Raw genomic sequence first — 22,171 nt, 5'->3', positions numbered from 1 at the left:
ATAATTAATGTCCAAAAGAAACCACAGTAGACGAAAAATATATTGATAGAAAAGCAATGCCATTTGGTGGTACGGACAATACGGACTGGTAAAGTAAGTAAGTGTCCGACCCCGAACCCAAAATGGAACTAGGGAATCAGCCCGAATATTGTTTCTGGGCCTACAGGGGTTTTTATGCCAATGTCAATGCAATTACCGTTATACCGCTCATATCTTGTGGGCCAGAAAAGTACGAGCTCATAAGAAAATGGAGTTCTATGAAGGTCAATCATCAACGAACGAAATTTTCTTTCTTCTTTTTCATCTTTAGGTAATTATGAGTTTAGTTCATTACAACGTCGTTTATGCTGAATTCCCAATCGTGAAAAACTCCTTTTTTTTCCAGGAACATTCCCAGTGAACTAACTAAACACGGCCTAGGACTAGAGTAAATGTTCACACTGTGTATCCTTCCTCATCCTCATACCACAGTGATAAAAAATAATAAAACACACAGGTTTTACCACTAACTGTCGCTGTTAATTCCCTGTACCCCGCGCCCCCTGCCTCCCATCCCCTTGACCCTATGTGGGGGTCACAACCGGGGAAAGGGGGTGCCGTTTTTACTGTCACTACAAGCCGATACATTATTGTGACATCTGATGGAATGCTAAAAATCATTCGCTTTATTTTTCATCAGCGCACCATCACCTACCTCACTTTTTTTTCAGCCGAGGGGGAGTCATTCGTTCTAGGCTGTTAAAAATGTTTGTGTCGCGGCGGATTGTATATTTCCCTACCCGGGAAACAAAACCCCGAAGGAGGCTCTCAGTATGTTTAGTATTGGTGGAAGGGTATAAATTTATTGATAAGTCCTATGGCTGTTAAAAATGTTTGTGTCGCGGCGGATTGTATATTTCCCTACCCGGGAAACAAAACCCCGAAGGAGGCTCTCAGTATGTTTAGTAGGTATTGGTAGAAGGGTAAATTTATTGATAAATCCTATGCAGAGATAAGTTATTTACTTTAAGGCCGTTTTGAAAGCCTTCAAGTGAAAAATGATGATTTTTTGTAGGTCATCGTGGCAAAACTGTAGAAAACATACTGGATTGAAATTATTCCGAACCTTAAAAAAGGTCAAACAGCCAAAAGGACAACTGCAAAGTGAGCCCCTTGACCCTATGTGGGGGTCACAACCGGGGAAAGGGGGTGCCGTTTTTACTGTCACTACAAGCCGATACATTATTGTGACATCTGTTGGAATGCTAAAAATCATTCGCTTTATTTTTCATCAGCGCACCATCACCTACCTCACTTTTTTTTCAGCGGAGGGGGAGTCATTCGTTCTATGTTTGTGTCGCGGCGGATTGTAAGTATATTTCCCCACCCGGGAAACAAAACCCCGAAGGAGGCTCTCAGTATGTTTAGTATTGGTGGAAGAGTAAATTTATTGATAAATCCTATACAGAGATAAGTTATTTACTTTAAGGCCGTTTTGAAAGCCTTCAAGTGAAAAATGATGATTTTTTTAGGTCATTGTGGCAAAACTGTAGAAAACGTACTGGATTGAAATTATTCCAAACCTAAAAAAAGGTCAAACAGCCAAAAGGACAACAGCAATGTGGGAATTTCAGTCATGCCACATGCCACAAATGGAAAATAAGAAGTCGTTTTGAAAGCCTTCAAGTGAAAAATGATGATTTTTTTAGGTCATTGTGGCAAAACTGTAGAAAACGTACTGGATTGAAATTATTCCGAACTTAAAAAAAGGTCAAACAGCCAAAAGGACAACAGCAAAGTTGGAATTTCAGTCATGCCACAAATAGAAAATAAGAAAAAGTGTGAAAGATAAGAAGAAGCATTCAAAGTACTTACTTTGACAGTTGGACATGGAAGGCATTCTGAAAGTCAAAGGATCTGTCGCCCTCTGAAGTGGATCTAACGGGTTTCCGAAATGTCCAGATAGAAATGACCTTTGTCCGAATGCAAACGCGTGGAATTGTTGCTGCTGTCCTGCAAAAGAGAACACTGTTTTTCAGAACTTACGTCTGCCCCAGGTAACAAGTGTGCCTGGGCCTAATAAGAGTGGGGAGAGCAGTGAAGGCTTGGACAAACATGATAATTAGGATATACCGACTACAGATAAGTGAGAGATCAAGACACTGTTTTTCAGAACTTACGTCTGCCCCAGGTAACAAGTGTGCCTGGGCCTAATAAGAGTGGGGAGAGCAGTGAAGGCTTGGACAAATATGATAATAGGTTATACCGACTACAGATAAGTGAGAGATCAAGGCAATCCCCCATAGTATTATGATTCGGGAACAGATATTGGAGGTCGATGGGGACTGCTTAAAAGCTTCTGTACCTAAATGTTTAAATTCCAAACCTAAGTTGCAAAGGTGTAACGTATAAAGAGTGTTAAGAAGCATTATAAAATAAAAAATGAACAGATATTGGAGGTCGATGGGGACTGCTTAAAAGCTTCTGTACCTAAATGTTTAAATTCCAAACCTAAGTTGCAAAGGTGTAACGGATAAAGAGTGTTAAGAAGCATTATAAAATAAAAATGAAAGAAGAGACAATTTCCACGGGTGGCGAAAAAGACGTGAGTGTGAGATTTCTCACAGCTGCAAATGTGGTCACGAAATTGCAATCAATACTTTGGGAAAACTTAACGACTGGTAGAGTGGTAATATATCACAGTACGGAGCTTTCAGTAACTTTATTATTGTAAAAGCTCTGACACTATCCCCTCTCCATAAATTATTTAACAACTTTCCCAGCTTTCACATACACTTACGTTCTATCGTCTGTTACATGTTGCCAAGATTCATTTCCCAACTCCCTTCAAGTAGAATTAATTTTCTTCTCTTTCTCTTAGGAATTAATGTTTTGGTGTCATTCCAAAAAGTCCTTCCTGCTTTCCACATAGTTTTAAATAATTCTTGTTTATTATCTCCTATATTCTCCTCAGTCCTCCGCTATGTCCTTACTAAACTTTACTTCCTCTTCAATAGAAATAGTTCATAGGAGATTTGTACCAGAACAAGTAATGAAGCAATGAATGGAAAACAAATTAGAAAGTATCTAGTTATGCCAGCTGTATCATCCAATAACCAATCAGAACTTACATAAATATGTACTTTTAAAATAGTACCTACACTTCTTCAACTGTAGCTTACATCTTACATATGTAGGTACCTACTTTACCTAGGAATTAATGTTTTGGTGTCATTCCAAAAAGTCCTTCCTGCTTTCCACATAGTTTTAAATAATTCTTGTTTATTATCTCCTATATTTTCCTCAGTCCTCCGCTATGTCCTTACTAAACTTTACTTCCTCTTCAATAGAAATAGTTCAGGTGAGATTTGTACCAGAACAAGTAATGAAGCAATGAATGGAAAACAAATTAGAAAGTATCTAGGTATGCCAGCTGTATCATCCAATACCCAATCAGAACTTACATACATATGTACTTTTAAAATAGTACCTACACATCTTCAACTGTAGCTTACATCTTACATATGTAGGTACCTTTACGAATTCTTGTTTATTATCTCCTATATTCTCCTCAGTCCTCCGCTATGTCCTTACTAAACTTTACTTCCTCTTCAATAGAAATAGTTCATGGGAGATTTGACAAGAACAAGACAAGTAATGAAGCAATGAATGGAAAACAAAATAGAAAGTATCTAGGTATGCCAGCTGTCATCCAATACCCAATCAGAACTTACATAAATATGTACTTTTAAAATAGTACCTACACTTCTTCAACTGTAGCTTACATCTTACATAATATGTAGGTACCTACTTTACGGTTGTTTAAAATAGTACCTACACATCTTCAACTGTAGCTTACATCTTACATATGTAGGTACCTTTACGGTTGTTTGGTATTCTGACATTCTCAACAGTATTATTGATTAGGGAGGAAAACTACTCCAAAAAGATAAAAATACAGTTACATACATTATCTTCTTAACAAACCTAATTCAAGAGGTTTTTAGCCTGATAATAATGAAACATGATTGATTAGGGAGGAAAACTACTCCAAAAAGATAAAAATACAGTTACATACATTATCTTCTTAACAAACCTAATTCAAGAGGTTTTTAGTCTGATAATATGAATCATGGGAAACTCGAAAAAGCAATGTGCTCCCAACATGCAGCGCAATTATTCAAATAACCACGCTCACTCGTCTTGTTGTGTTTTATTTTTCAAATTTATACAACTTTTATTTTAAGTTCTCAAAGTGAGGAATTTAATTTCAGTGGGCATTGTTTGTTTTTTATAAAGTCCAACAAGATAAAAAGCTTTTTGAAAGTGAGGAATTTAATTTCAGTGGGCATTGTTTGTTTTTTATAAAGTCCAACAAGATAAAAAGCTTTTTGTTTTATGAATCCCATGTGCGTAGACAGGGCAACAGGGCATTCTAGGGTCCAAGCTTTTTGTTTTATGAATCCCATGTACGTAGACAGGGCAACAGGGCATTCTAGGGTCTGAAGTATTGTATTCTAGGGTCTGGGGTAGGTAAGGAGGGAGTCATTCTGAGAAATATTCTTTTGATATTTTGATCTTCCCTAGTATCTAACCCCTGCGGCCTTAAAGTATACAAACATGAATAAAATTATTGATGTTCTAAATATGTCGACAAGGAAATATGTAAAACTCTCCATCTCTAAATGTTATAAGTTATAACAAATCATAATTTTCTTCAATGGCAACACAATAAAATGTATTCGTATAATAATACCCACCATACGGGGATAATGGTGTTTTTGGTTCCACGTAGCGGCAAATAGGTGGGGGCGTATGGTAGGGGGGCATGATTATCACCCCCTTCCCTCTCAAACCTCATCACAGACCCCCATAACAGCTTTAACAGTTTTTCTCATTATTTTATTTTCCGCATTAAATTTGTTCGGGATTGCTCTGCTTTCTCTCGTATATCGACCTATTCAGAAAGTTTCGATTCTCTTTCCGCAAATCTGATGAGAGACTGTACTTCAGGATGAGCAATATGGATCATTGGCATAAAATTATTGATGTTCTAAATATGTCGACAAGGAAATATGTAAAAATCTCCAACTCTAAATGTTATAAGTTATAACAAATCATAATTTTCTTCAATGGCAACACAATAAATGTATTCATATATAATCTAGTTTTCCTGCTATGTATTGTATCTTCCAAAGAAGTTGAAAATTCGACACCACCCTCTTCCATGCAGAAGTATGGAAATAGAGCTCCTGAACACCAGCTGTATTAGGTTGGAATTGGAATTATAAACGGATAAAGAGTTTATATCAACATTATCATTGAGTAGCATAACAATATCGTTACAAAGGTGTCTATGCTCGGGAATTATGGAACGTTTTATAACCCAGAGAGCATTTACTGGGTATAAAACAGGAGAAATGTGTTTTGGGAGAAATTAAACCTTGGTAATACCACATTGTGACTTTGTGACACGCATCTGGGATTAAAGGATTAACACAATCGACAAGCACTCAAATATACTTACACGACTTTCTATTACCTAGATATCTAGTTTTCTTACTTTACTCCTTTCGTGGACAGAGTGTTGTTCCAATAAAGGGATCCTCGGGAGGAAAAGGAGATTAATCAATCATTCTTTTATGATTGGTTAATCCAAGATTTAAACTTTAATCGAGTTTAAACTTTGATTGTGGACCCGGCCATTACCTATACATCTGGCTAAGGTTTGATATTTATGATTGGTTAATCCAAGATTTAAACTTTAATCGAGTTTAAACTTTGATTGTGGACCCGGCCATTACCTATACATCTGGCTAAGGCGCTAAGGTTTGATTTTGGGAACTTTTTAGGCCTTGGAGTTGAATATGTTGAATTGGTGAGAGTGATAGCTGCTATAGAAGAGCTTTGGATTTTTGGGACATTCTCATTATTATCTCAGTTCTTTTTTATTTCTTAAATGACAATTCCACCGAGGATTGTATTCTATGTAACGTAGATAAATGCTCTCTGAATTAGGAGCTTGATTTGATCATAAAAGAAAACTATACGTCCCAACAGCCACCTTGCTTTGTTTAACTTGGCATAAATAAACAATAAAACTTTTCTGGGGCTTTTTATAGGTAGCCTAAATACTGAAAGTTCAAAGACATTTCTGAAGCCTACTGCCCTACTCCGAGTCACAGAGGAATGTCTGGATTACTGGATTTTGAAATATCAATATTCTGACAAATACGAGTAGATCTCATTGTAGCTACACCTGTTGACCTGTGGGATATTTGACTATACGTCCCAACAGCCACCTTGCTTTGTTTAACTTGGCATAAATAAACAATAAAACTTTTCTGGGGCTTTTTATAGGTAGCCTAACTACTTAGGTATGTTCATCCTTTGGGTGAAAATCTTTATAGCGTAATTCTCTACAAAAGCTATCTTTCTGCCTCCTCTCGCCCTCCCCCTCCATCACTCCCTCTCTCGTGATGTAATAATAACCTTCTCATTTTGAAAATCCCCTCCCATTTGTCCTGCTTTGTGTTTTAGAGATATTAAATCCTGTAAAAACAATAAGCCCCGGGATTTCACCAGTGGCGCAAACTTAGGGAGCTTTCAAACCTCGAACGAGGGGATTCCCAGAAAAACGTGAAATTGTCCTCCGATTGTAAATATTTCAAAGCGTTACTTTTCAATGATCTTTAATGATCTTGTATATTGACCTATTCAGAAAGTTTCGATTCTCTTTCCGCAAATCTGATGAGAGACTGCACTTCAGGATGAGCAATATGGATCATTGGAATTGGACATTCTAAATGAGACTCTCCCACAATTTATCCTACGCTACGCCACTGAACTTTACTGCATTATGAAAAATAGAGGAGAGCGGAGTTTTCAATCTGTTGTTTTTACACTTTATAAAATCCAAAAGAGATTTGCTTGTTTCTAGGGGTCTTTATCTATGGAGGAGAGAGGGAAATTTTGGCAGGGGTCAGGCTAAATAATTACACTGTCCTTCTGATTTATTCATTAGGTGCACCCGTACACCCCATATTGTGAGGAGGGAAGGAGGAGATTGCAAAAAAGGAAAAATTCTCCTTTTTTGTCAAAATAAGAGGAGTAATCATTAGAAATTTAGATTCTACGTAGATAGTAGATACCTAATATTATAATACTCTTGGTTTGGGGAAGGAATGGATGCGTAAATAGTTCGAATTTAAATTCAATTTAACCAGAAAATTACCCTATTTGTACGTAAATTTCTCTGACACTGATTAATTGTGGCATGTGTCTCAGACATAAATTCTTGAACACGAAAGAAATATTTCAAAAATTGCTTCATGCAGAGTATTCCTGTCCGGAATAACCTCTACTCGTATGTAATGTCAAATGCAAAGTGTTATTTAATGTAAGCGTAGGTACTTGTAATGTCAGTTGGGACCTGTCAATGTGCATTAACATACCACACCAAGAGTGGCAAAATGCACGTGTTTTCTTACTTATAATACCAGTTTAAGTATACTTATTTACGTACCTATAATAGTTCATGTTTGCTCAATGTGGGTAATTGAACGAAAATAGTTCTGAGCTTGTGAGTTTTAGGTTAACAATAATTATGGTATTTTGTATACTTTGTCCGATTCCACAATGAGCTTTAGTTCGACTTTGATCAAATTATTGGGTTGTGAGAATACTCGTAGAATAGAATACGTACTTGTATTCAATTTTATTATGCACCCTGTTTATCTTGTCCGAATAAGACTGGAATGTCCCTTAGCCGAATAGGACTGGTGAAAAGTAATAACTAGCTAGTCAGATTTTCTTGAAATTTGGAAAGAATTATCATCACATCTCTTATCATAAAAGAAATTTGCTTATTCGATCTTAGGCCTGATCGGGCTTCCTAAAATCAACATGTTTCTGCACCTAATGGTGTCATCATCAGGACTAGATAGGAATTAAAAATTAAAATGAAAGAAAATTAAACTTACTAGTTTTGGATCTGGGTTCTCTAGGGCCATCGACGGTAACTTTGATTGCTTTACTATACGTTGTCACTTGAGGAGGTGAAGAACTAATGGTGATGGTGAGAGTGAAACTCTTCCCTGAAACAGAGGAACAAGTGAGACTTGATTACAACCATCAAGAAATTACTGTACCAACAGTCACATTAATTTACGAGTACGACTTTTACTCAAACCCCATACTTGTCAGAGATTTTTGCCTTAAAACTTTCGATCAAAAATACCTATCTACAAGTATCTAAAAAATTCTTTTTCCGCCCATGTTGTCTTCCTTCTCTCTTCGATTTCGGGACGATAAGACCCTAGCAGTTACAGTTCCCTCTGTCAAACCTCTTTAAAAAAAAAAAAAAAAAATATTATCACATCTCTTATCATAAAAGAAATTTGCTTATTCGATCTTAGGCCTGATCGGGCTTTCTAAAATCAACATGTTTCTGCACCTAATGGTGTCATCATCAGGACTAGAGAGGAATTAAAAATTAAAATGAAAGAAAATTGAACTTACTAGTTTTGGATCTGGGTTCTCTAGGGCCATCGACGGTAACTTTGATTGCTTTACTATACGTTGTCACTTGAGGAGGTGAAGAACTGATGGTGATGGTGAGAGTGAAACTCTTCCCTAAAACAGAGGAACAAGTGAAACTTGATTACAACCATCAAGAAATTACTGTACCAACAGTCACATTAATTTACGAGTACGACTTTTAATCAAACCCCATACTTGTCAGAGATTTTTGCCTTAAAACTTTCGATCAAAAATACCTATCTACAAGTACCTATCTAAAAAATTCTTTTTCCGCCCATGTTTATGTGTCATTAAATTTTTGCGACAAAAAATTTTCAGCTGAAAAAAGGAGCGGATGTCACACGAAAAGCATTAATAATAATTGCAATTTGGCCTTCAGTAGGCTCAAACTTGCACAAACCGCCGGCCGGTCTCTTTGTTGGAAATATTGTCCATATACCCGTTGAAAATGAACATGACATAACTGTACACCTTTTTCCACAACGGAAGGGCACGAAATGTTCACAATGCTTTCGAATTATCAAAATTCCAAATCAATTCCCAACATATGTGTTAGCCTCTCACATCCAGGAAGGGGGAAGCGTTGGAAATTGTACAAGGGGGACAATCGGATATTGTTTCAGCGATGAAAAGCTTTTGGTCAGTAGTGTGAATTTATTATTTTAATTTTACGTTCAAAAAAGGAAACAAAAAGTTAAAATGTACCTACTTAACTACCAACCTACCTCGAGTACAAATATGTACACCTAATTACCTAATACATACTACTAGTTTCGTTTCGTGCACCATTCTTGACCAAGAGTCAAAAATTAACTTTTTTCCCCCCTAGATCAAAATCAACTATTTATTAAGTACCTACTTACGTGCTGTTAAATTAGGTGTCGATTTGAAAATCGATAGAATCTGATTGGTAATAAGATTAATAAAATGATAGAATTTAATAAAGTTAATAAAGTGACATTTAAATTTAACGGATATTTTAAAAACGGCGTTTTTTAGGAAATTATTTAAAAAAAAAAAATGAGTGACGAGGTATACTGCGCAATAATAGAGTGGAAAAGCAACATGAAAAGTGCATTTTGAAATTTATTACCTACTTAAAATTCATCCTCTGCTATTTTTGACCTGTTTTTGCGCCAGTTTCAGAGAACCACCCATATACATATCTGGGTAGCAGGTAGTATACTGACATTGAGGGCTATGCATAAAAAAGTTTTTAATTTCAAAGCAAGTTTATTTCACGCAATACAAAAACAAAAGTAATCACATGTGAAAATCACACACAGAGGCAGAATGCATACAGGGTTTCTTCAAAATTACCAAACACAACTTTGATAGCGATTTAAAAAGTTTGACAGATAAGTATTCAAAATTTCATTAAATTTCGCAACATGAAAATATTTTGAGGTAATAGCATGTATGACGTTGCTTAACTGCATAAAAGAATATTTCTTTTTGCTTCCTAACATTTTTCGCTTTTCTTTTCAGTTTCAATCCCGCAAGACCGTCACACTTCATCATACCTAGGTATTTGTCCTATTTGTATATCATAAACTTCTAAGAAGCATGGCTTTCGAGTGTTGAATCCATACACAAGGTAATTATTGATATAATTCACACACAATAAAGGAGCATAGTTATAATTCACACAAACTATTCAGACTAGTGACGTGAATCACTAAGTCGGACAATCAAGACCCAGAAATCCTTTCACTAGGTACGCGAAAACAAAGAGTTCTCTGGACACATATGACATGTCTTGAGAAATTCCACCGAATTTTCTTCCGCGTTACCAACCACCCTGTATATTTGAGAAGCACACATAAAAATAATACCCCACCATACGGGGATAATGGTGTTTTTGGTTCCACGTAGCGGCAAATAGGTGGGGGCGTATGGTAGGGGGGCATGATTATCGCCCCCTTCCCTCTCAAACCTCATCACAGACCCCCATAACAGCTTTAACAGTTTTTCTCATTATTTTATTTTCCACATTAAATTTGTTCGGGATTGCTCTGCTTTCTCTCTCTTCTTCTCTTGACGAGACATAATGACGACTTTTCCGTTGGTCCGCTTGATCGTTGATGTATGTCTGACTGAACGATTCAATTTAGACTTCATTTACATCTTAGAAGATTGTGACTCCATTCAACAAACAAAGTGCGACTCGAGTTTTAACTCGATAATTTTGCACTTGGACTATTCGCTCGTCTTTTTTGTTGTCTTGAATGTACAACGTAGGTACATGTATACCCTTATCTTCTTCTTCTCTTGACGAGACATAATGACGACTTTTCCGTTGGTCCGCTTGATCGTTGATGTATGTCTGACTGAACGATTCAATTTTAGACTTCATTTACATCTTAGAAGATTGTGACTCCATTCAACAAACAAAGTGCGACTCGAGTTTTAACTCGAAAATTTTGCACTTGGACTTATTCGCTCGTCTTTTTTGTTGTATTGAATGTACAACGTAGGTATGTATACCCTTGCAAAACTAATGATGTATGACGTATACCCTTACAAAATTCACGCTAATTACCAGTTTGCGTAAATTACCTATACCTATTTGCCGAAAATTTGCAAACTCGTTCACTTCCTGGCCTCTCTGCAAGAACAACTTAGAACAAGAGCATTCGTGGTTATACCCTTACAAAACTAATGATGTATGACGTATACCCTTACAAAATTCACGCTAATTACCAGTTTGCGTAAATTACCTATATTTGCCGAAAATTTGCAAACTCGTTCACTTCCTGGCCTCTCTGCAAGAACAACTTAGAACAAGAGCATTCGTGGTTCAGGTGAAATGGCGGTGTAGAATAATGAATAGCGAAAGCGAAATAAATCAAATGTTTAGTGATGCAATGAAACAAAATAAATCATTCGTGGTTCAGGTGAAATGGCGGTGTAGAATAATGAATAGCGAAAGCGAAATAAATCAAATGTTTAGTGATGCAATGAAACAAAAATGAAAAACAACGAACGAAACACGGATATTTGGGGAAGGGAGAAAAACTTTACAAAAGGATAATTTGGACTGAAGCAGAGGCCTGAATTGGACTGAGGAAAAGGAGCAAATTTGACTGAAGCAAAAGAATGAATTGGACTGGAGCAGAGGCCTGAATTGGACTGAGACCAACGGGAAGATTGGACTGAGGTAAAGGAGTGAATTGGACTGAGGCAAAGGGATGAATTGGACTGAGGCAAAGGAATAAATCGGACTGAAGCAAAGAGATAATTTGGACTGAAGTAAAGATCAAATGTGAAAAACAACGAACGAAACACGGATATTTGGGGAAGGGAGAAAAACTTTACAAAAGGATAATTTGGACTGAAGCAGAGGCCTGAATTAGACTGAGGAAAAGGAGCAAATTTGACTGAAGCAAAAGAATGAATTGGACTGGAGCAGAGGCCTGAATTGGACTGAGACCAACGGGAAGATTGGACTGAGGTAAAGGAGTGAATTGGACTGAGGCAAAGGGATGAATTGGACTGAGGCAAAGGAATAAATCGGACTGAAGCAGAGAGATAATTTGGACTGAAGTAAAGATCAAATTGGACTGAGGCAAAGGAGTGAAGCAAAGATGTAATTTGGACTAAGTAAAGATCAAATTCGACTGAGGCAAAGAATGAATTAGACTGAGGCAAAGGAGTAAATTGTACTGAGGCAAAACTGGACTGAGGTAAAGGAGTGAATTGGACTGAGGCAAAGGGATAAATTGGACTGAGGCAAAGGAATAAATCGGACTGAAGCAGAGAGATAAATTGGACTGAAGTAAAGATCAAATTGGACTGAGGCAAAGAATAAATTAGACTGAGGCAAAGGAGTAAATTGGGCTGAGGCAAAATTGGACTGAGATAAAGGGGCAAATTGGACTGAGACAAAGAGGAAAATTAGACTGATGGAAATTGATGAATTGGACTGAGGTAAAGGGGTAAATTGGGCTGAGGCAAAGGGTAACTTGGACTGAAGCAAAAGAATGAATTGGACTGAAGCAGAGGGATAAATTGAACTGAGGCAAATTGGACTGAGACAAAGAGAAAAACTGGACTGATGGAAAGGGATAAGTTGTACTGAAGCAAAGGTGTAATTTGGACTGAGGCAAAGGGGAAAATTGGACTTAGGTAAAGAAGTAAATTGGACTAAGGCAAAGGGGTGAACGGGAATAAGGCAAAGGGGTAGACATAGCAATGAGGAAGGGGACGATGTAGATTGTAGAATGTTCATTGACTGAGTTGTAAAGGTCTCAGGGGAGCTATCAGAATTTACATATTGTATGCATGTGCATTGAAAACATCAAGCCAGAGACTAGTGACGGCAAGGTATAATTAGTTTCAGTATAACATATGGCCCGAGCGTAGTAGCATGCACCTAACTAACGTTTTATCAATATTTAGGATGCTAGACACAGAAAGTATGACTGTAATTTGCTGTTTACGTTTTTCAGCACTTTTCCTGTTGGGTCAAATTTTATAGACATTTTTTAAAAGGAGAGGGAAAGATGGGAAATAGTGGAGACCCCAAAACTCCTAGTGTCCTTATTGGATACTCACTCGTACATCATTATAATATGTATTCATTATACATTCTCATATATGTATACCATATCTACTCAAAGCTTGATGGGATAAGTTGTACTGAAGCAAAGGTGTAATTTGGACTGAGGCAAAGGGGAAAATTGGACTTAGGTAAAGAAGTAAATTGGACTAAGGCAAAGGGGTGAACGGGAATAAGGCAAAGGGGTAGACATAGCAATGAGGAAGGGGACGATGTAGATTGTAGAATGTTCATTGACTGAGTTGTAAAGGTCTCAGGGGAGCTATCAGAATTTACATATTGTATGCATGTGCATTGAAAACATCAAGCCAGAGACTAGTGACGGCAAGGTATAATTAGTTTCAGTATAACATATGGCCCGAGCGTAGTAGCATGCACCTAACTAACGTTTTATCAATATTTAGGATGCTAGACACAGAAAGTATGACTGTAATTTGCTGTTTACGTTTTTCAGCACTTTTCCTGTTGGGTCAAATTTTATAGACATTTTTGATAAGGAGAGGGAAAGATGGAAAACAGTGGAGACCCCAAAACTCCTAGTGTCCTTATTGGATACTCACTCGTACATCATTATATGTATTCATTATACATTCTCATATGTATACCATATCTACTCAAAGCTTGATAAATTTCACAAACATAATCCGCCTTCAAGATACCTACGCACTCTTGGGAAAATTTGCACAGCATCGAATACAAAACCAGCTCTCATCTGATTTATGAAAATGATGGGGTGTGGAGAGAATTCCCGAGTTTCCTCCTGAGCGAGCAATTAAAATTGATCTAATTATACATTCTCTCCTGTTCAAAATCTTCACTTGACTGGGCCTCTAAAGTTGGCAGGGGTCAGGCTAAATAATTACACTGTCCTTCTGATTTATTCATTAGGTGCACCCGTACACCCCATATTGTGAGGAGGGAAGGGGGAGATAGCAAAAAAGGAAAAATTCTCCTTTTTTGTCAAAATAAGAGATCCCGAGTTTCCTCCTGAGCGAGCAATTAAAATTGATCTAATTATACATTCTCTCCTGTTCAAAATCTTCACTTGACTGGGCCTCTAAGGTTCCTATTGAAAACTCCACAGCATAAGTTAGAACACACAGCTAGAGGTGCATTCCTACAGACATGATAAACGAAGAGCCCATGGTAACACGGGTGAAGGTCTAATTTCCTTTAATGAGTTGATACCATTTTAGCCAAAGCCTCATATTCAAGAAATTCTAAGAGAAGGCAGAATAAAATAAATATCAACAACGACGTTACTGGCCAAAAGAGGTAGAGGTAGGTAGGTACAAAAACAGGTAGGTAGGTACCTACATGACACTATTTTTTGTTGAAGGCTAAATTTACGTAGATAGTAGATACCTAATATAATACCTATCTTGGTTTGGGGAAGGAATGGATGCGTAAATAGTTCGAATTTAAATTCAATTTAATCAGAAAATTACCCTATTTGTACGTAAATTTCTCTGACACTGATTAATTGTGGCATGTGTCTCAGATATAAATTCTTGAACACGAAAGAAATATTGCATAGTATTTTGCAAATATCTGGAAAAAAATGTTCGATATTAAAAATATTTTTCGCGAAAAATTATTAAAAACTGCCCCCCGTTCCTCATTCCAAAGCATTGTGTGATACAATGCATACAGCGAACATGTGCTATGACAATGCTACAGGATGTTCCAAGAAGTGGAGCACATTCCATCCTAATACTTTCAGGTAGAGCGAAAATGCTTAAAATACCTATCTTGGTTTGGGGAAGGAATGGATGCGTAAATAGTTCGAATTTAAATTCAATTTAACCAGAAAATTACCCTATTTGTACGTAAATTTCTCTGACACTGATTAATTGTGGCATGTGTCTCAGACATAAACTCTTGAACACGAAAGAAATGTTTAATACCTATCTTGGTTTGGGGAAGGAATGGATGCGTAAATAGTTCGAATTTAAATTCAATTTAACCAGAAAATTACCCTATTTGTACGAATAGGTATTTCTCTGACACTGATTAATTGTGGCATGTGTCTCAGACATAAATTCTTGAACACGAAAGAAATATTTCAAAAATTGCTTCATGCAGAGTATTCCTGTCCGGAATAACCTCTACTCGTATGTAATGTCAAATGCAAAGTGTTATTTAATGTAAGCGTAGGTACTTGTAATGTCAGCAGCGAACATGTGCTATGACAATGCTACAGGATGTTCCAAGAGGTGGAGCACATTCCATCCTAATACTTTCAGGTAGAGCAAAAATGCTGAAGCAAAAGAAATGTCCGAATTGGTCATTTACCCTTTACAAAATCAAAGAGAAACTGAGAGAAAGTTACATAACATTAATGACCTAAATTTTTTTTTCTCTAATTTTGAAGACATTTCGTAAACTAGGAGTACTATTCAGTTAATTGCTGACCATATAAGTGAAGTAGCTGAAGATATGTATAGGTAAGTCAAATTTCTAAAGATATTCTCCATGGGGTTTTTTGCATGGTTTAAGGCTAATGACAGGGGTTTGGCAGAACAAGAACCACCAATTAATTGGTTGTCCACCGTACAAGTAATTAAATACAAATGAAGAGTTCTACTGCCACCGACTTTCAATTTACTCTCAGAAATAATGAAGCAAGCTCAGAAATCAGAAAGTTTAAAGACATTTCTGAAGCCTACTGCCCTACTCCGAGTCACAGAGGAATGTCTGGATTACTGGATTTTGAAATATCAATATTGTGACAAATACGAGTAGATCTCATTGTAGCTACACCTGTTGACCTGTGGGATATTTATCTAACAAGCATCCTAACTTTTCTATGCTCCGGCAATAAATGTTATTATTTTTTAATCATGTTCCACGGGATATTTGCATTATTAAAAATAAATAATTTCACCAATATTCTCCACTTGCCATGCATCCGGGCTATAGGTTTCTCTTTTAATTTAGGATGATATTGATATTCGCGATACAGGGTGACAAAAACACAATGTACTCGAGTTTTTCCCATTACTCTAAGACCAGCTAATACGAAGAAAAGTAGAGGAAAGTAGATACTATTTCCACAATAAATAATAATTAATAGTAAAAATGTTTTTTGAGAATAACAAACATAGGTACAAACTTATTCCTTTGAAATAATTAATGTCCAAAAGAAACCACAGTAGACGAAAAATATATTGATAGAAAAGCAATGCCATTTGGTGGTACGGACACTACGGCCCCTAGAGCATAAAAGGAATATCGCTGCCAAATTGCAGCTTGCTAGGTGTGGTGGTTCTCGAGATAGGGCGATCAGTGTGTGAAATGTGAATGAGTTCTCGTTCTTATAATATAAGATTTACTAGCTGAATTCCGTCGCTTCGCTCCGGAATCCCGCTAGTTCATCCCGAGGCATGGCCAAGCTTGTGGAAAAGGCATGGCCGAACTTGTATTTTTATCAAACTAAAAACATAAACGAAACTCAATATTAGGCGAGCGAGGAAAAGTTTTCTCTCCCTCAGTCTCTGCACTCTGTGTATTTCTTATGGTGATTTTAGCGATCAAAAATTGATCATATCTCAGGATCGGTTTAGATTTTCGCAAAATCCTTTCTTATTGCACACCTAGACCATAAAAGGAATATTCCTACCAAATTTCAGCTTTCTAGGTATTGTGGTTCTCGAGATAGAGCGATCAGTGTGTGAACTATGAACTGTGAATGGATCTCGTTCTTATAATATAAGATTTTACGTTCAAAAAAGGAAACAAAAAGTTAAAATGTACCTACTTAACTACCAACCTACCTCGAGTACAAATATGTACACCTAATTACCTAATACATACTACTAGTTTCGTTTCGTGCACCATTCTTGACCAAGAGTCAAAAATTAACTTTTTTCCCCCCTAGATCAAAATCAACTATTTATTAAGTACCTACTTACGTGCTGTTAAATTAGGTGTCGATTTGAAAATCGATAGAATCTGATTGGTAATAAGATTAATAAAATGATAGAATTTAATAAAGTTAATAAAGTGACATTTAAATTTAACGGATATTTTAAAAACGGCGTTTTTTAGGAAATTATTTAAAAAAAAAAAATGAGTGACGAGGTATACTGCGCAATAATAGAGTGGAAAAGCAACATGAAAAGTGCATTTTGAAATTTATTACCTACTTAAAATTCATCCTCTGCTATTTTTGACCTGTTTTTGCGCCAGTTTCAGAGAACCACCCACATACATATCTGGGTAGCAGGTAGTATACTGACATTGAGGGCTATGCATAAAAAAGTTTTTAATTTCAAAGCAAGGTTATTTCACGCAATACAAAAACAAAAGTAAACTTATGTGAAAATCACACACAGAGGCAGAATGCATACAGGGTTTCTTCAAAATTACCAAACACAACTTTGATAGCGATTTAAAAAGTTTGACAGATTTTCAAAATTTCATTAAATTTGACGTATGACGTTGCTTAACTTCATAAAAGATTTTTGCTTCCCAACATTTTTCGCTTTTCTTTTCAGTTTCAATCCCGCAAGACCTTCACACTTCATCATACCTAGGTATTTGTCCTATTTGTATATCATGCATTACATCGCCTAAAGCTACAACTTTGAAAGCCACGGGTAGTGTCTTGTTCGACCTCCAGTGGGGCGGTAAGACGGTGCAGACAAATTGCGGACTACCTGTCCTCTAAGAAGCATGGCTTTCGAGTGTTGAATCCATACACAAGGTAATTATTGATATAATTCACACACAATAAAGGAGCATAGTTATAATTATTCACACAAACTATTCAGACTAGTGACGTGAATCACTAAGTCGGACAATCAAGACCCAGAAATCCTAAGTACGCGAAAACAAAGAGTTCTCTGGACACATATGACATGTCTTGAGAAATTCCACCCAATTTTCTTCCACGTTACCGACCACCCTGTATATTTGAGAAGCACACATAAAAATAATAGCCTCTAAAGTTCCTATTGAAAACTCCACAGCATAAGTTAGAACACACAGCTAGAGGTGCATTCCTACAGACATGGTAAACGAAGAGCTCATGGTAACACGGGTGCAGGTCTAATTTCCTTTAATGAGTTCATACCATTTTAGCCAAAGCCTCATATTCAAGAAATTCTAAGAGAAGGCAGAATAAATATCAACAACGACGTTACTGGCCAAAAGAGGTAGGTAGGTACAAAAACAGGTAGGTAGGTACCTACATGACACTATTTTTTGTTGAAGGCTAAATTGATAGTATAATTAGCACTAAATAGCATTACTTTTAAAGAATCCTCCCTGGAGAAAGAGAAAATTTCCAATACTGTCTAACTTGAATTGGGTTTAGAAATATCTAATTTATTTATTTATTTAATTTTTCATATCAGAAGTTCACTTTCGGGTTTAAAACTACCTACCTTAAACGCGCTCAAGCTCAAAAAGTGTTTTGTAGTACTAAGCGCCCAATGTCCATTTGAATGGACAATTTTTTTGTATAATTTCGGCTCAAGCCAAGGAGGTTTTTTAATGAAAAAAATAATTAAAAAAAGTGAAGGACTTTTTATTCATCTATAATCGCCATTTTTGTAGACAAGGTCAAATGTCCATTCAAATGGACACTGAGCACTTAGTACTACAAAAATTATTTCTAGCCCGGGCACTTACTACTACAAAAATTTTGTCCATTCAAATGGACATTGAGCGCGAAGAGGCTACATATGTAGGTATCTTCTAGATTAACAAATTGTTCTCGAAAGTACTACAAAAATTATTTCTAGCCCGGGCACTTACTACTACAAAAATTTTGTCCATTCAAATGGACATTGAGCGCGAAGAGGCTATATAGGTATCTTCTAGATTCTAGATTAACAAATTGTTCTCGAAATCTCGAAAACTACAACCTCACCATTTTTCCATGAGCTGTTCATAACGAAAAGTAGAAATTTTGTGAAAATCAGAGATATGGAGATTCATATTTGCGAAGATTCCACACGGAATGAATTGATTGGATTCAAGGGTCCAAAATTATCGAAATTACTGGATGGACTCATTGTGTATGTATTAAAGTACATACTTAAATGTATACGTATTTCTCATAGCAGGAGGTACCTTGGTATGTAGTTTGTTTTACTTTTGCAGCATTTCGTGCATCTCTAGAAAATAACTCATCGAATTTCTAAAATTTGACCCTCCAGCTTCAAGTTTCAATGCTTCCATATATTGTGTTTGTGTAATCATGTATGTACTTATGTGTATTTCTAATAAATCACACTTATAATCACATAATTATGTAAACATTGGGTGGACACAAGTAGGACATTTTAAATTTAAATAAACAATTTAAGTAACTCGGAAAATTTGGCACATCCACCATATTTTGTGCTCGTACATTAGAATATTGGTCTCTCTTTGCTTTCGATTACCTAGGAAGAATTGTGCGGTCATTTAAAAGAATCTCGAAACAAAGCAACATTTTCTCTTGGAACTAGGTAATATATTAAAAAACAATTAACAGATCTTTGGAACGCCACAGATCTTTTCCCTGAACAAGAACTAACTTTGATTCAAGTCAACCTGATTTAGAAAGCAGACGAGAAAATCACTTTGAAATAGTGGATTAGTGTAGGATATTCTACAATCCACACGGAATGAATTGATTGGATTCAAGGGTCCAAAATTATAGAAATTACTGGATGGACTCAATGTGTATGTATTAAAGTATATATCATACTTAAATGTATACGTATTTCTCATAGCAGGAGGTACCTTGGTATGTAGTTTGTAGGTAGTTTACTTTTGCAGCATTCCGTGCATCTCTAGAGAATAACTCATCGAATTTCTAAAATTTGACCCTCCAGCTTCAAGTTTCAATGCTTCCATATATTTATGTACTTACATACTTATATACCTAGTTCTCATTATGATGATATTGAAATAATTTTATTTAAAAAGGCCTAAAGACAAAATTCGATTTGTGAGTAAAACTTCTACATATACCACTCATAAAGATTTTTGATTTCCAACTGAATTTTTTGGGGGGATTTACACAAAAACTGGCCTATATTGCTAAATTATGGAGATATCCACATAACTATTCTTAGAACGGATTGGCTGCCCTTCTTATATAAATTGTAACTACACATGAAACATTAAAAGTAATAATCACATAGATGTACGTATACATATATTGCCTATATTCAATCAATGTCTATATTCAATCATTTGATTTATGGTATACTTCCTAACGGTAGGGGACCTCACAGCAGACTCAGGAAACCAAACCTTTGTCCGGTGTACCATCAGATTTCTGTCCCCTCAATGGACTGTTGTTTTCAACACGCCTTATGTACGAGTTGTTTTGTAATTCAGGGAAATATTCAGTCAAACCAAAATGCAAGTGATGCAACGCTATACACTCATGGCACCAATGGGGAAATTGCAGTGAACAAAAAGTAAAATATGTGTTTGTGTAATCATGTATTTATATGTATTTCTAATAAATCACACTTATTTATGCACATAATTATGTAAACATTGGGTGGACACAAGTAGGACATTTTAAATTTAAATAAACAATTTAAGTAACTCGGAAAATTTGGCACATCCACCATTTGTGCTCGTACATTAGAATATTGGTCTCTCTTTGCTTTCGATTACCTATAGGAAGAATTGTGCGGTCATTTAAAAGAATCTTGAAACAAAGCAACATTTTCTCTCATGGGTAAGGAAAGCGGTGGTGCTTCATCATTTTATTGATATTACATTTTCTCTTGGAACTAATATATTAAAAACAATTAACAGATCTGTGGAACGCCACAGATCTTTTCCCTGAACAAGAACTAACTTTGATTCAAGTCAACCTGATTTAAAAAGCAGAGGAGAAAATCACTTTGAAATAGTGGATTAGTGTAGGATATTCTACAATGCCACTATAAACTTACCTCGACCACTTCGTCCAACAAATCTCAGGTCGTTAAACTTTGCTACTTGGTTCTTCATGACAGCCGTACAATTCCTCAGTTCTGCACAATAGTTTTCATCGTTGCCAGCACGAATAGTCACTATGGTTCCGTCCATTACATCTCCTAAAGCTACAACTTTGAAAGCCACGGGTAGTGTCTTGTTCGACCTCCAGTGGGGCGGTAAGACGGTGCAGACAAATTGCGGACTACCTGTCCTAACCAGTTCGCCTGGGTGTTCAGACAGAAAGTCGCCCAGTGTTCGTTCTGCCAGGATGTCTGATGTCATCTTGGAGTATGTATCATTGAGCAAATTACCAGTATTCCCTTCTGTAGGGGAATTGGTGTTGGTTGTGCCGGTGAGATGCATGATGGCGTTAAAATTTCACTAAGTTATCACAATGTGGAGTACGTATCATTGAGCAAGTTACCAGTATTCCCTTCTGTAGGGGAATTGGTGTTGGTTGTGCCGGTGAGATGCATGATGGGGTTGAAATTTCACTAAGTTATCACAATACTTTGAAGAGCTAAGACTTTCAGTTAATTGACAAGTGAGTTGAAAGAAATAATCCGTTATTTCATGTTATATCTTGTTTTCACTTTAAATCTTTCACAACATGGATAATGTAGTTAAATCCCCATACCTGTCCTAACCAGCTCGCCTGGGTGTTCAGACAGAAAGTCGCCCAGTGTTCGTTCTGCCAGGATGTCTGATGTCATCTTGGAGTACGTATCATTGAGCAAGTTACCAGTATTCCCTTCTGTAGGGGAATTGGTGTTGGTTGTGCCGGTGAGATGCATGATGGGGTTAAAATTTCACTAAGTTATCACAATACTTTGAAGAGCTAAGACTTTCAGTTAATTGACAAGTGAGTTGAAGGAAATAATCCGTTATTTCATGTTATATATCTTGTTTTCACTTTAAATCTTTCACAACCATGGATAATGTAGTTAAATCTATTGTTGGTTCAATGTTGGATTCACCATTCATGATGAAAGTCAAAAATGAAATGTTTGGTTAATTCTTTCACCATTTTTGATCTCGAGTTCTTTTATAATAATAATAATAATTAATTGATGAAAAGTATATCTGGATAAGAATAATTGTACCAGGTAAAGAACCTACTTATGTAGGGTGGTGGTTAGTCGAGCTAGAAAA

The 22,171-nt window shown here is 36.4% G+C and overlaps 1 protein-coding gene across 1 annotated transcript; it reads right to left on the bottom strand.

Annotated features, from left to right (window-relative positions):
- Nucleotides 1-1,854: 1,854 nt before the first annotated feature.
- Nucleotides 1,855-21,316, bottom strand: LOC103516876 (runt-related transcription factor 1-like; the record flags this gene model as incomplete). Its single annotated transcript, XM_026829154.1, has 3 exons — nt 20,995-21,316; nt 8,500-8,613; nt 1,855-1,992 (listed from the first exon to the last, which is right to left on the bottom strand). Coding segments are annotated over exons 1-3 (559 nt in total), but the record flags the coding sequence as incomplete, so codon positions are not given.
- Between the last annotated feature and the right edge of the window lie 855 nt (nt 21,317-22,171).

This window comes from Diaphorina citri, unplaced genomic scaffold, assembly GCF_000475195.1.
Source record: "Diaphorina citri unplaced genomic scaffold, Diaci psyllid genome assembly version 1.1 scaffold1687, whole genome shotgun sequence".
Lineage (NCBI taxonomy): Eukaryota > Metazoa > Arthropoda > Insecta > Hemiptera > Psyllidae > Diaphorina > Diaphorina citri.
Note: the sequence above shows the minus strand (reverse complement) of the source record. Positions and strands in the feature narration are given on the sequence as shown.